At 38.3% G+C, this 16,671-nt stretch overlaps 1 protein-coding gene across 2 annotated transcripts; it reads left to right on the top strand.

The window, feature by feature from the left end:
* The first annotated feature begins 5,626 nt into the window (after positions 1-5,626).
* On the top strand, positions 5,627-16,538 carry rida (reactive intermediate imine deaminase A homolog). Of its 2 annotated transcripts, none has more exons than XM_052135641.1 (6): positions 5,627-5,811; positions 13,728-13,833; positions 13,951-14,005; positions 14,100-14,168; positions 15,514-15,569; positions 16,059-16,529. In XM_052135641.1, the coding sequence occupies exons 1-6, from the start codon at positions 5,747-5,749 to the stop codon at positions 16,116-16,118; spliced, it is 411 nt and encodes a 136-aa protein (XP_051991601.1). In that variant the 5' UTR covers positions 5,627-5,746; the 3' UTR covers positions 16,119-16,529. The 2 variants fall into 2 exon arrangements, with proteins under 2 accessions (XP_051991601.1, XP_051991602.1); XM_052135642.1 differs by lacking the exon at positions 5,627-5,811 and adding an exon at positions 6,034-6,139 and having other exon boundaries at positions 16,059-16,538.
* The last annotated feature ends 133 nt before the right edge of the window (positions 16,539-16,671 follow it).

Genomic DNA, 16,671 nt, shown 5'->3' with positions numbered 1-16,671 from the left:
GTTCCTTGCTCCTGAAAGGCCTTCTGAGCATAGCCATTCTCCTGAAGATACTGAATATAAGCTCTGAAGTCAAGTCAATTTTATTTATATAGTGCTTTTCACAACACACATAATTTCAAAGCAGCTTTACAGAAGATCAGGCATAAAAAGACAATAAAACTGCAATGTCAATGTCGATGAATCATCATTGTGTAATTAGATAAAATATAATTGTTAATCGTGTTTAAAAATAAGTAATTAAATATTAATACAGTGAGCAAGCTGAAAGCGACTGTGACAAGTAACACAAAACTCCATAAGATGTTGATTAATAGAGAAAAATAACCTTGGGAGAAACCAGACTCACTGTGTACTAGATTAATATTTTCGCTTTGAGATCCAGGAGAAATTACAATAAAAATGTGTTAACAACTGAGTGTGTGCCAATATCTACATCTATACCTTGTTTAGCACACTTTCCCATCATAAGGTAATCAAATGTGGGTGGTGGTCATTTGTCCTTTGTGGTAGTTCATTTGTTTCTGGGACAGTTTTTTTTTTACATAAAGAAAAATTAATGGTTCACTTATACAAACAAAATGTGCATACTTAGTACCTCAATCGGATGGTTATTTTAATATGTGCCATGAAGTATGAGAGTAACACAAAATAAAGGCTGACTGAGCAATTTGTGCAGCCAAACAGTGATTGTGTTTTATGGGAGCATGTTGAATTCTGAGGAGGATTATAAACTTACCTTAGATATCATTAGGCATAAAAAAAAATTATCCAGGTTAAGCAGAAGTAAAAGCAGAAGTTGTTATAAGATTCTTGCTCTTGAGTTAGAGCTAGACAGTGTTTAGAGCTGATCCTGCCAAGAGTTGAGTTTATAGGACTTGATAGTACAATCCCTTAGAATAATCAACACTTTCTTGGGTGGGGGGTGGGGTTACTAACTTCATTGGGGTCATCAGGAGGGCATCCTCCTTCCTTGGTGTTTTGTTGATAAGCCCATGACACCTCCAAATGGCTCAGCAGCGACACATGGCATCCCAGGTGTGCCCCCCTCCGCTTTTACCCCTCTTGGTCATTTAGCAGGCCATTTGGGATCCTTTCGTTTTAGCCACAGCCAGTTGCTGCTTCGCTCAGCAGCCTCTGACAGCAACCTGACGGGTTGTCGGAAGGCATGTCCCCTGACTCCCTACCCCTTCAGCAGCATAGTTGTTGATATAGCTATAAAACCTCTGCAACCAACCTCTACGGGGTACAACTGGGTTCGCCAGCCCCGTTGTACTGCCTCGGCTGCTAGGTCTGAGTACTTCAGCCTTTTACGTTCATACGCTTCACCAACTGCAGCCTCCCATGGCACAGTTAGTTCCACGATGAACAGGGACTTTTTCGAGGTTGACCACAAGATCAGGTCCGGCCTGAGATTAGTTGTAATTATCTCAGGTGGAAAGATGAGCTTCTGGTCTAGATCAACCTGCATTTTCCTGTCTCGTGCAGCCTCCAGCAGGTCGATTCCCTTTTTGCAGTTTCAATCACATTTTAAATTTCAGATCTAATGTGAGCCTAATTTCAGCATTGTTCATTATAAATCTATTCCCCTCATTTAAGAAAAACAATGTGTGTAATGTGGGGCTGAAAATGGCAAATTAATATTTTGCCTCAAATTGGCTCTTCATTGGCTACATACATTTGCAACATTTTAAATATGATTAAATATTTGATCGAATTACCTCAAAATCCACCTTAAGACGTTACATGCTAAATTATCTCATGGAACAGGGTTGTTTTGCAGTGCATATTGACAAACAGGTGTTTGGGAAATTCCTGTGGTAGTTTTTGTTGCTATTTAGTGTTTTAGGAGGCCCAGGGGGCTTTAGCCCCATTGTACCTAATATGCATAAGCGTATGACAAAATTATTATCCTCACTCTTTTTTTATATGTAAGTTCATACCTACATATACTTTACATATAGACTATTGTGTTCTGTTGGCAAAAACTTTTTTCCTGCTTAAAATATTGCTAAAAGCCATTAAATATTATACACATTAAATATGGACCATGTTAATTGTTTGTTACATAAATTGTTTTTCCCCCTGGGAACAGTGGAAATATTCATATTTCATATTTTGTAGTCAAAAATAGTATAGACAAGGCAATGTGTCTACTGTCTACTCTATACCTTGACTTTCAAAAATAAATATTAACTATATCATTAGCTCTGACAACTAGCTGCAGTCCTCCATAATTTAATTTGCACCCTGCACTGTTACGATTCCCTGTTGTCTGCCCCGCGTTTCACATGTCACCGTCACAAACTACATTTCCCATAGTTCCCTGCCCTCATCACTGCCAGCAGTCACCTCATTGTTTTCACCTGTTTTCACCTGTTTGTCTAAACCAGAGGTTTAGACAAACAGGTGAAAACAATGAGTGACTGCTGGCAGTGATAGTTCCCTGCCCTCATCACTGCCAGCAGTCACCTCATTGTTTTCACCTGTTTTCACCTGTTTGTCTAAACCAGAGGTTTAGACAAACAGGTGAAAACAATGAGTGACTGCTGGCAGTGATGAGGGCAGGGAACTATGGGAAATGTAGTTTGTGACGGTGACGTGTGAAACGCGGGGCAGACAACAGGGAATCGTAATATGCAGAGCGAATATTGAAATGTTACTGTCATCTTACCCTTAATGTGGACTAAATTGAGCTTCATATTATTTGAAGTTACAAAAGCATTATTCTTTTTGATTGTAAACATTGTCTCAAGCTATTTATTTCAACTGTTTATACTGTAAGGGGGAAGGGGAATAAGGTAAAGGAGGAATAGGGAAGCCACCCAACTTGCCTAAGGATGGTATTCAATGGCATGGCTGAAGGTCTCTGCACGCTCTGTCTTATCATGCGCATTCAGTTTAAGTTAATTCGTTCCAATTAAAAAACTATTTTATTCGTTTTATTATTGTATTTAACTATTTTATATTGTACTCATTCATTCGGATTCCTGTCGCTTAGAAAGCTGGCCGTGTACGTAGATCTCATGGTCACAAATACAGCAGTATTGTCATTAAAACAGTAACTGACTAAATAATAATTAGATGGTTGCTCACGCTTGCCCTTTTATCTAAAAGTATTCTGTTTAGTCCCCTTAGATTGTAAACACTTAATTAGAGTAACATTATTGCTACCCAGAGGTCATGACCACTAAATTTACAAAGATAGACCAACAATACCTAAGTTAAAAATAGCTTATATAATCATGACATAGTTTCCTATGTACACTTATTATTACATTAACCAGAGGTTTAGACTTCACCCTATTTAGGCTTGGTCGACAACTTCATGATGTCCTAAACGGAAGTTGCATTCCATTCGAACATTTACCAAACATAAGAAATTCAAATTGCAATTACCTGATAGCTACACACAGTGCTTTCTGTGTGGGTCAATTTGGCTACAGAGAGACCATGATTTCTTTGTCATTACACACAGCGACTGTGCGGGAGATCTGAATGCAGATTCCACAAGCTCTGGCCCAGCTTTCCTTAAATATCCAAACCATGAACAAAGGGACTTTTGGAAGTGGTTAGGTCTGGAAGTCCTGGGGTCATACCTTATTAACATACAGGCAGGGAGGGGGACAGACCTCCAGAATTATACAGTATTTGGCAAAAGACCTTATAATTTTGTAACAATTAGTTTTATCAACATGGGAAAGAGACCAATATACCAGTCACACTGAGACATTTTAAATTAAACCAAACTTGCCTAGTTACATTATTTGTTTTCATGGTTTTCTTTGTTAAATTTTCACATATACATTTTGTGTGTCTGTGCCTTGTGGGGGAGACAAGGGGGAGAGAGCAGATGTGAGTTTTACGAGAACAGGCCTAAATTGGCCAGAGGTGAGACAGAGGTCAGATTTGATATTTGTGTTTTATGGGCCTTAATCGGTAGGGTACGTTGTCTCAGGTGGAGATGCTCATCGGTGTAAGAGTTTTATGATGTCAAAGAAATTGCAGAGTTACGACATCCTGGTGCCAGCCTTACAATACCTAAACTGTATTATAGTCATGTTTGGGAGGGTTACTTTTGAAATGTATTCCACTACAGATTACAGAATACATGCTGTAAAATGACATTTGTAATGTATTCCGTTAGATTACTCAAGGTTAGTAATGTAATCTAAATACTTTGGATTACTACTTCAGCACTGGTAGATTTTTTTTCACTTGTTTTGACTATAAAAACTCTAATGATGACTGTAGGACAAAATAAACATGTGGCAGTGGGGGCGTGGTCAAGCGTCCGTCCGAAGAAAGAAAAAGCGGTAAGGGTGCTTGCACCTGAGCTAGATTATGTTTAACACCTGTCTCTAATTCCAGTGAGCATGGGGAGAGAGGCATATAAACAGCCATGCCACCAGCAGCGAGAGAGAGTCTGGCACAAGCAAGTCCCCGGTGCTCCTGAAGCTGAAACTGTTTAATTTGTTATGTTTGTGAAGCTGATGTGTTGAAGTTATTACGTTCATGTGAAGAAGTTTGTTTCTACAATCCTACCTGTGCCAGGCAAAACTTCACTTCCCTGTGTTTACTTCCCTTCTGCTGTTAAGTTGTCCCACAGCACATGTTAAAAATACATTCTCTGAAAAACCTAAATATCTCATGTAGTGTTGTTTCTAAAACAAGATAAATCAAATTGATCATGTTTTAAGGATTTTTAAATATTTTTACAGGAAAACAATAAATTATTATCAAGATTTTTGCCCTAATATTAAAGGTCTTACAAGAAAAAATTTATTATGATCCAACGTGAATATTCCTGGTTAAAAAAAAGAATGTGATCGTGCCTTGTAACATGTTCGTGTAAAATAGCTAGAAATAGCATTTTAGCTTAGCATAAAGCTGACAGTTTTTTTTCTATTTCTTCTGCTCCAAACTTACTTCAGATTACTTACTCTGTCTGCTCGTATGAATGTAACACATCATAAGAAAGTGTTTTACTGCTGTTCAAATGCATTTTGGATCACATCATTTATATGTATAAATGTGTATAACATCTGAAAGAACTAAATATTAAATGAAACAAATGACAATAAAACGCAAAGTAATCTCTTCAGTAATCACAATACTTTTTGAAAGTAACTGTATTCTAATTACCAATTATTTAAATTGTAACTGTATTGGAATACAGTTAGGCCCTACTTATATTTTGTATTTTAAATACGTAGGCCTAATCCCATTACATGTATTTCGTTACACACCAACCCTGATTATAGTTATGATAATAGCTAATATTAAATCATATCCCATTAAACCATCAATGCCTTCAAAGTAAATTGCCTTTAATATGAATATGTCGTACTTGCAGTTTTTTTTTTTGGTGTGTTGCCTAATCTCTTGATCGTTCAAGAATTTAATTACCGTAATTGTACTATTACACAAAGCCTTGAATTTTTAATAACTTGTGCCAGCTACAATATTTCAGCATGAAAGTCCGAATCATCTTTTTATACCATTAAAATTGTGTCTGCCCCTTACCTCCCTCCCAAATTTAACCGTTAAACGACCGAACTGTGCAAAATAGAAAAGAATAGACATGAGCACATTTGACTTTATATGTCAATAGTTATGGTAGGAATCGGAATCGTGCACGCCTACTGGAAGTGAAGCTCTACAAACCATCATTACCCTGTTTTTACCCTGCACCATCAGCATACATTAAAGTTTGCACTGGACAGTTTTGGGGTCTCGTTAATGAGAGATGTCTGCGGTTATTAGAAAGATTATTCACACTGCAGCTGCTCCAGCCGCGATCGGGCCTTACAGGTGAGAATCAGTCTGTCGAACTGAGTTTATGTTCTTCAGTAAACGCACACGTGACGTGCTCTAGCATATAGATAATTATTTGTATTTATTTATTCAAACTCGTGTAGTTACGCGTTTAACAACCAACCTTGACCGACAAAACACCTGAAATGACATTGCAATGTAGTATTTGTTCGGGGCGTGTCATTACAGCACACTCAAAATGATCTCGTCAACTTTGTGCTGAAGATTTGTTGCAAATTTTACTGTACTGTTTGGACGAGATGTCTTATGTTCAGAGAAAAATCCCTTACACACCTACAGCTCCTATTAGACAGGGCATTTACAGGTAGGATTCGTCTCAATGAACTTTGTTAATATGTCAGAACATATAGGCTTAGTTTCCAACTATTACATTAAAGTGTAATTTTGTGGTGTATTATGCATAATTACAATGCATAATTGCATGCATTATAAAATTGTTGGAACTGCTCTATACTGAACAAGAGGCAACTGTCTGTATCTGCTGCCAAATACTTCAGAAATTCTCAGATTAAATCTAGTACTTGCATGTATGTGTTTTCTCAGAACTTGTTTATCAAATTTAAGGTCTTTTTTCTTTACAAATTGTGATTCATTTAGTTTCTGGTCATGTGAAGTGACTTGATTTAGCTTATTTCAGGGGGTGTTTTATGTTTCAACCAATAGACAGTTAGAAGTGGCAATATCATTACCTTGACCTGAGTCCAACTTGGTTAGTTCTGCACAACAGTGGCTATGTTAGTGGTTATGTTTAATTGCCTATGAGACACTTTATGGACATGATAATGATCAGGCCATATGTACCCAATAATAATAAATGGCATTGCTGCTGAGGTGTCATTTTTACAGGATGTTTTATATAAGTACAATCTTGTACAAAATCCTTTAAAAGAGCTTCTAAAATATTCTTATGGCAGAAAGGATTATTTTTGGCTTAATTCAGATCATTTATTCCTCCTCTAAGAAGACTTTTGATTAAGTGGATCTCCTAAGTCCTTTTTTGCAAAACTGAGACCAAGGGAATTACTTTTCCTATAGTTGCGCAGGCACACTTGTGCAAATAATTGCCACATTCGTGATTGATTGCATTATATAACTAATTGTGAAGTGGTCTTAAATTAATCACACATTAACTAGGTTTCTTTCTGTTGTCTTGGACTCAACCTTTTATGGTTTGGTCTTACCCAGTGATCTCAGGCTAGACTCAGGCATGCAGTTTTTGGTCTAGAAGTCTACAGTGTGATATTTGTAAACCAGGTTATAAAGTTTAATATCAGAATAAACTGTAATAATCTACCTTTAAGAAAGCAGAAAAACTTTTTGTGTTAGCCTGTTCGCAACTGCAGTGTGTTTGTTATTCCAGTAGAAGGCATTGTAGGACAACATTTTTCAAGATGCATTGTTCGCTACAGAAACGATTTAGCCTGAGACGGAGCATTTGTATTAAAATGAATGGGAGAAAATGGAATGCTCAATATGGCAGCTGTTGAAAAGGAAGTCCCTCATTACTGGTAAAAGAGCACAGTCATTTCGAGATTGCCCATGCGCATTAGCTGGACAGCCTGAAAAATAATTTTTTTAGCGTGATCTGAGCGAAAGAAGCACCATTTATGATACCAGTGTTGTCAGATTTTACTGCTGATTTGAAATATGTTCTTTGATCGCTATTTTGACCCACTATTTTGAAGATTTTCGTCTTTCCCCATTCAAGTAGATAGGAGCTTTACTTTTATGCTGCTTGAATCCTTTGAAAATAGGTGTCTGAGACCGTACCAAAGATGGCCGCCAAGTGGACTGACTTTGGCTTGAAAAGGACTTTTGTTACCACAGTTTTATTGTTTGTTTTTCTGATCGCTAAGTGAAACAATGAACCGTTTTCTCTGAACTATAAACATCTCAAAACAACGCACCAATTTGTACAAACCTCAAACTTCCACGTAACATGAATTATTACACTCAAAACCACATTAACTTCTGCCAAAATTGAAGGAATATTCCGGGATCAATACAAGTTAAGCTCAATCGACAGCATTTGTGGCATAGCCTACTATAGATTACCACAAAAATTTATTTTGACTTGCCCCTCCTTTTCAAAAAAAAAAAAGGCTAAAAATCTGTGTTATAATGGAAGTGAACAGGGCCAATCCATAAATACATAAAAATGTAGTGATAAAATCACTTACTAACATTTTCTGTGTAAAGTTATAGCCAATTTTACTACACTGCTATGATGATGTAATGTCAACAAACCCTAAAATGACTTTACAGCTCAAATAATACAAGTGCCCTTGTGACTCCGTACACTTGACATAGTGTGCTAACGCATATAAGGAGTGTCCTTCCACACAACCTAGTTGAAACCTCTCTACAATAACGCCAATATTCTAATATTGGCTATGGTGTTTGAGCCTCGCCCTTTTAGGCGCAAAGCTGTCTGCTATAAAAGCAGATGCGCAAACACCATTCCTCAGAAGTTTCTTCCTTCAAGACAGCGATTCATCTCTTGTCTAGAAGACCTCTAATGCTTTGCCGTCGACTACATGAGTCAGCAGGCAGGATCTTCATGGCAACAAGAAGACTCTCCGCTCCCCTGCAGTGCTCTGGCAAACATCACTCCGCCTCACCGCTTGATGCTTCGCTGGTGAATGGGCCGATTCAGCAACCTGATTCCCTGCAGCGCTTCGGCAGGAGTTGTGTTTCCTTATAAAGCAATTGTATATTGTCTGTGTGTATGTGTATATATATATATATATACACTCACCTAAAGGATTATTAGGAACACCTGTTCAGTTTCTCATTAATGCAATTATCTAAACAACCAATCACATGGCAGTTCCTTCAATGCATTTAGGGGTGTGGTCCTGGTCAAGACAATCTCCTGAACTCCAAACTGAATGTCAGAATGGGAAAGAAAGGTGATTTAAGCAATTTTGAGCGTGGCATGGTTGTTGGTGCCAGACGGGCCGGTCTGAGTATTTCACAATCTGCTCAGTTACTGGGATTTTCACGCACAACCATTTCTAGGGTTTACAAAGAATGGTGTGAAAAGGAAAAACATCCAGTATGCGGCAGTCCTGTGGGCTAAAAATGCCTTGTTGATGCTAGAGGTCAGAGGAGAATGGGCCGACTGATTCAAGCTGATAGAAGAGCAACTTTGCCTGAAATAACCACTCGTTACAACCGAGGTATGCAGCAAAGCATTTGTGAAGCCACAACACGCACAACCTTGAGGCGGATGGGCTACAACAGCAGAAGACCCCACCGGGTACCACTCATCTCCACTACAAATAGGAAAAAGAGGCTACAATTTGCAAGAGCTCACCAAAATTGGACCGTTGAAGACTGGAAAAATGTTGCCTGGTCTGATGAGTCTCAATTTCTGTTGAGACATTCAGATGGTAGAGTCAGAATTTGGCGTAAACAGAATGAGAACATAGATCCATCATGCCTTGTTACCACTGTGCAGGCTGGTGGTGTAATGGTGTGGGGGATGCTTTCTTGGCACACTTTAGGCCCCTTAGTGCCAATTGGGCATCGTTTAAATGCCACGGCCTACCTGAGCATTGTTTCTGACCATGTCCATCCCTTTATGGCCACCATGTACCCATCCTCTGATGGCTACTTCCAGCAGGATAATGCACCATGTCACAAAGCTCGAATCATTTCAAATTGGTTTCTTGAACATGACAATGAGTTCACTGTACTAAAATGGCCCCCACAGTCACCAGATCTCAACCCAATAGAGCATCTTTGGGATGTGGTGGAACGGGAGCTTCGTGCCCTGGATGTGCATCCCACAAATCTCCATCATCTGCAAGATGCTATCCTATCAATATGGGCCAACATTTCTAAAGAATGCTTTCAGCACCTTGTTGAATCAATGCCACGTAGAATTAAGGCAGTTCTGAAGGCTAAAGGGGGTCAAACACAGTATTAGTATGGTGTTCCTAATAATCCTTTAGGGGAGTGTAATATATATATATATATATATATATATATTTATAAAAGAGTCACTTACGCGTTCGCATCTTTTTAAAGATGTCGTTCCCTACGTGTTCCTTGTGCGAGTGGTAAATCCCGCCGTCAGATCAGCATGAGAGCTGCATTCATTGTCTGGGCTGCGCCCACGCGGAGACCGCTCTCATGGAGACAGACTGCCCTCAATGCAAGGGCATGGGTCTCAAGACGCTGCGTCGCGAATCGCCTTCATTCTGAGGGATGATCCAGCCACCCGTGCCCTCCCACCCGCCTCTTCTGTGACACTCAAGGGATCATACGAGCAGGCATGGCAGGGCTGCGAGGTTGAGCAGGATGAAATTGAGGTGGACTTCGTGCCGGCTTATGCCCCTTGAGTCCCTCAATCTCCATACAATGCATCGATGCTGATACATTATGTGCGTGACAAGCATGGCACACGGTCTTATCTCATTCGGCAGTTCCGATGCTGGGGATGATGAAAATGTCATCCTCTCGCTGCATCAAGCGAGTGGTCAGTGGATGATGCTACTGCTACTTCCCCCAGAAAGTGTGTATACACCACTGACAAGGAGATGATTCGCGTCCTTTCAAGGGTGGTCGAAGAGCTTGATATCAAGTGGTCTCCTCCAGAGGAACCTTCACAATCTCACCTTGATGAATGGTTCCTGCAGTCTGGACGCGTCAAGCGACCGTGTCTTGTAGATCTTCCCATTTATTCCCTGAAGTTTATAACGAACTGTCAAAATCCTGGCGTGCGCCCTATTCAGCACTCCCGTACAGCGATTACATCCTCTCTAATGTGGATCACGGGGAAGAAAACGATAATGCCAACACCTGCCCAGGGAGAAGCAGGGTGTGGAAATCACGCCCCATTCATCCTTCCAAGCCCTGTCGAATGACGTCCACACTGGCTGGAAGAGCATACTCATTGGCAGGCCAAGCTGATTCAGCACTTCACGCGATGGTGGTGCTCCAGGTCTCCTCAAGCAAATGGATGAGGTAGGCTACAATCCAGAGACATTCAAAGAGCTCAGCACCGCTACGGACTTAGCGCTGTGTGCCATGAAAGTCACTGCAGAGGCTATTGGCAAGTCAGTGGGCTACCTGGTAGTTCTGGATTGTCACATCTGGCTGACCCTCACGGTAGGGATGTCAGGATCAGCTTTTTTGGCCCCGATCCGATATTTAAATATTAAATATGTGCCAATAATGGGTCCCGATCCGATACTTGTATTTGCAGAGATAATAGAGCTGCAGACTGTTTGTTTACAAAAATAAATAAGTAAACAAAGTAAATAAGTAAACAAAGTAACTAAAAGATGTCTTCAGCTTAATGCTTTTAACTTAGTGCAGCTTGCATTTTTTATAAAACTCCACATATAAAATAATCTTCTACTTAGAATTGTGTAATAGCTTATTTTAACTTTAATATTCAGGTATAAAAATAAATCACAAATCCATCTGTATGGATTAATAGAAATCTTACATGCACTTACAAATGGGATAAACCGCTTGACTTAAATAGACACAACAGAAAAATTATTCAATAAAAACAAATTCAAAATTTCGTAATTCCACTTAAAAGTGACGTAAACAGTTAAACTTGAACAGGCCCAAGTTCAACAATAATGAAACAGTTATTAATAGTTCTGTTGTCAATATCAAAAGGCCATTGTGACATACAACCAGTAAAAACCACACAGAGATACATAAAAAAATAAGAAAAATATATACTTAAGCTCTAAATCTGCTCCAGTGAGTAATCATTAATATCTATGGTCTGTTTACTGTCTTTGAGTTTTGCTGTAACACAAACCACTAATTATTAAGCAAATGCATGAAGACGCGGTGTCGTTGTTGAAAGTTAAACAGTTATATTTATTATTAGTGGTATTGTGACCAACATTAATCTGATTTAAATTGGGATGACTGACTGATGAGATATTGAGAGCACCTGATGTCTTTTATTGGCACAGAGAACGCTCATATTAAAGAGAGTAAAGCTAAAACTTTCATGCAGGGGCGAAAATTTCATCAAAATGTTGGGGGGGGACAATAAACATAACAATTCTCAAGAGCAATTTTTGAAGGGGTTTTTGTTTTTGCCCCATTTGCATTTGTATTCTTTTACAATTATTTTAAGAATATATCATTATATTATTTACAATACACATATTCTAATGATATTTTAGGGGGGGATAACCCTCGGATTTCCGCCAATGCTTTCATGATTGCTCAAACAGTCTCTATCACTCAACACAACATCTGATTGCCACAACTCACATCATGTATCATGTATTTGCATGTTTATTTGTTGTTTAATTTGTTTTTAAACCTGTTAGCAGCCTCTATATCCTCTTCCTGTTCACTGTGCAACGAGTCCAAATAATTACTGTAATGACTTTAGAAAATGGGCAAATTAATATTCATACACATGTAATTCTTACACATTTTTAAAAACAAACCAGCATATTCATCTCAATTACATCATTTTTAAATTCGTGAATGCTTAGGATTGCCAACAACTCATCCTCCATTGGCCATTCTGTCATGCTTCAAGAGCAGTGTATGTGTGTGTGGCAGGGCAGAGGGCGGGGCCGGGTCGTGATCCTACACACCCGGTCCTGTATTAGGCTAAGTATGCCTCCGTGAGGGTTAAAGGTCGACTGCAGGGGATCGTGCGGGAGAGAGAGATCGTTTACGGACATGTCCGTCATGTGTGTGTTTATGTTGTTTTTTAAGTTTACTATTAAAATGTGATTTATATCGTCAATATATTAAACTATAGTTAAAATGTATATCGACTATAGTTCATATATTAAATCTGAGTGCCCGCATCCTGGCCAAACATGAGGGTCACTCACTTGTGACATACTCATGTGACCGACATCATGGGATTGCAGCGTTATGTTTCCTCTCCGAAGGTTATGTCGTGTAGTGTGGCGTGATGGGATTCTCTTCCCCATATGCATTCGCACGCAATGTCAAGTGTACTGAATTGTAAGGGAACGTCTCGTTTACGTACGTAACCTCGTTTCCCTGAAACAAAGGGAACGAGACATTGCGAACGCTGGCCGTTCAACAAGACTCAGTTCTTTTGAGGTGTGAGCGATGCGCTCCTTGTCCCTCAGTCAAAAAATTAGGAGGAATTTTGTTTGCACACCTGATTTTATAGCAGACAGTTTTGTGCCTAAAAGGTCAAGGATCAAAAATGAAAGCCAATATTAGAATATTGCCTTTATTGTAGAGAGGTTTCAACAAGGTTGTGTGGAAGGACACTCCCCATATGCGTTAGCATGCAATGTCTTGTTCCCTTCGTCTCAGGGAACAGAGGTTACATACATAACCAAAATGTTTTAACTGACAAATTAATGTGTGCTTTTATAAAATTATAATCTTCACATTTCTGCCATTCACTTCCATTGTGTCTCGCATTGTGTTTTTAAATTTTTTTATATTTATTTTAAGAAAAGGAAGGACAAGTCAAAATTTTCATATTCAACATTATGCCACAAATGCGGTCAATTTAGCTTAACTTGTATTGAACCCAGAATATTCCTTTTAAATATTGGCTTCAAATGAAACAAAAACCCAACAAATTTTCAGACTATTCTCACAACACACCAGTTCAATTCAAGATGCTACTACACAAACCTCAATCAACCTTGGAGAATTTTGCAGGTCAATCTGTTTATGCTTTGAGTTTATAGCACATTATACTACATCAAATATAGAAGTGTGCAGGTAAATACTGTAAGGAAATAAAAATAATTCACATTACAGAACTGATTCAATTATACTGTCAGCAAACAAGAAGAACTGTAATTTGTATGTGTAAAACATCCTCATTTCTTCCTAAGTTCCAAGATTTCACAATTAATTAAAAAAATTATAAATGATGTTGTCATAACATTCAGCCAGGCTGTCGTGGCGGATCGTACAGTGTATATCTCAGGACAATTGGGCATGGATGTTGCCTCTGGGCAGCTGGTGGCAGGAGGGGTGCAGGCCCAGGCCAAACAGGTGAGACAAATAAAGGGCAAAATGTGTACAGTGGCTATCAAATAGATTTGTTTTCCTTCCCAGTTTGGGATATATTGAATTATGTCCTTAGTGCATTTTTTCTTTACAACTTCCAAGGCACTTATTAACATGGGGGAGATTCTGAAAGCTGCCGGATGTGGATATGAAAACGGTAGGTGGTCTACTACCATTTGGTTGTTACATGTCATTCGTTTCATGCTTTCAAAAGGTTTGACAATTTGTTCATCAGTCTAACTTTTTTGCAGTTATCAAGACAACAGTGCTGTTGGCAGACATAAATGACTTCAATAATGTCAATGATGTTTACAAGCAATGTGAGTAAGATTGAAGGAGTCGTGTGCTTGACACTTGTTTTCAGAAAAGCCTCATGGTGGCATAATTCACCACAGAGAGTGTCAAATTATCCCTAAACTCACAACCACAGATTTTCCTTACAGTTTTATTGAATGAAAAGCTGTACAAGGCTTTGATTAATATTGAAAATCTCCATGGGTTTCATGGGCAGTGATACTGGTGCACAATATTTTGCCTTCTGTAGTACAGGGGCAAAAATAACTGTTATTAATAATCAGAAGTACATAAACCAAAGTACCTTCCGTTCACATTTCCCACACTTTGTGGTTAACACTTTAAGCTGTTATTGTTTATTCAAATGATACAGAATGATACCTCTGTGCAACACCGGGTATTTCCTTTTCAATAAAATGCTGATGGGTAATCCTACCCTGTCTGCATGTAAAGGGATACATAGCAGTTGTGTGAAACGATAGACTCCTCTCCTTGAGGACAACCCATCATCACTGCCTCCTACCACACTAAATTTCCATGATGAGGCATGCAAATGAGTGTGAATACTGTAGAACAGAGTTTACATTCAATGTCTCTCAATAAAATTCAATTTATGATACAGTTAGCAGCATGAGTATAAAATAATGTTTTTCTTGTCTTTGAAATGGAATTTTGATGCTTGTCAATCTCTTAAGAGACAGTAAGGGACAGTTCAAACCCAGACATTCTATCATCATTTTCTCACCCACATGTTGTTCCAAACTGATAGACATTATTGCGTGAAACACAAAATGAGTTTTCTAGCAGGATGTCCAAGCTGCACTTTTCCATACAATAAATGCACCTTTGAAATTCTGCTAGATCGCTGCTTTTGTGAAAATCATTCATATTTGAGCAACATGGGGGTGAGTCATTTATGACAGAATTTTGTTGAGAAGTAGAGAAAATGCTATTAACTAAACTTTGGGTAAGCAGAGATGTAATTTATCCATTTACACACAAGGTGTCCATATCAAGATATTAATATCAAGTGATTTTAACTAGAGGTAGAACGATATATCGGTTTTACCGATTAATCAGTGCCAATAGTTATATTTTGTGACTAACGGTTATCAGCAAAAATCTTTGCAGCTGAAACTGACGGCCGATTCATCGGTTGCGTGTATTTTCCACCACCTTAGTTATTGTATTATCAAAATCCACTGATGTTCTACCTTTAACTGTTTGGAAGATTTTTTTAGATACCTACTTTGTGTTGGGCACAAAAAACTGAGTTTCCCATTGTCTAACAGCTGGTGCTTATGTTTTATTATTTATGTTTTTTAACTTCTCTTTTGTATGACTTTTTCTATCCCACTCACTTTTTAATAGTTTTCACCAGAAATTACCCAGCTAGGGCTGCCTATCAAGTAGCTGCCCTACCCAGAGTAAGTATTAAATGCTGTTTAGCTGATGTTGTTAAAATCCTAAGTATTAAACATTGATTGGTTCATAAATCATCTCAAACCTACAGGCATTAATGATACCTCAAATCATGCAGCTTGCTGAGGAGAGGTGTGATATTACTTTCTCAAGCAATCAGAATTAGGATTTTCACCTGGTGAACAATAAAACTGTCCAAAAAGTCCCATACTTAAATCGAAGGAGGGTCCCAAGCCATATCCAGCGATTCTAAAATTCGGGGTGGGGTCTTTTGATGTGAGCCAGTAAACAACCACCCAGAACACCCTATAGCTGCCTAATAACACCCAGGCAACCACCCATATAGTCTAGCATTGTGGCAACAACTTTTAAAGTCATCAGAAAATGTAAAAATCTATGTTTAGAATCTAAGAAGATTGAAAAACTATATTATTTGTGTTTATACCTTCCTTTGTTTTCTTGTTCTTGATATAATTGTATTTTCTGTTTTACAGGGGGGGCTTGTTGAGATTGAAGCAGTTGCTGTATTGGGACCCATCACAGATGCCTCCTGACTGTATAGCCAAAGCATGCATAACAAATTGTAAATACAGTTATATGGAGAAGGCCACAAATTAGAAAAGGAATCACACTAACAACCTCACATTACATCATATGCATCAACAAAGGGAAACAGCAACAGAAAAACAGTTTATTAATTACTAAGTGAATTTACTCTGGTTGTTATACAGTATCATTACATTCTTTTATATATAATCTTATAATAACATATGTTATCTACAATAACAACGATGCAAATAGTTCTTGTTAAACTTTATTTTTAAACTCCTAAAATCTGTCATTATTACATTAGACCACACCCCAAAATTAAAAATGTCTTCCATTTAGAGAGAGTTATGTTCCATCTGCTGTCCTTTTTATTTTTTGCATGAAAATATTAGCATACCATGAATAAACAAAAAACCCTGTTTATGCAGCTATTTTATCTATTGTATTTATTGTACATGCATATAACATGAATTGGAGTGTTTCCATTCAAGATAAAGACCAGGAATTTCAATTGATGGCACAAAAAAAAAATATGTTTTACAATTTCGTATTCATTAA

The sequence above is a fragment of the Xyrauchen texanus genome, chromosome 10, assembly GCF_025860055.1.
Source record: "Xyrauchen texanus isolate HMW12.3.18 chromosome 10, RBS_HiC_50CHRs, whole genome shotgun sequence".
NCBI classification, from domain to species: Eukaryota; Metazoa; Chordata; class Actinopteri; order Cypriniformes; family Catostomidae; genus Xyrauchen; species Xyrauchen texanus.
This window is presented reverse-complemented; position numbering and strand designations above follow the sequence as displayed.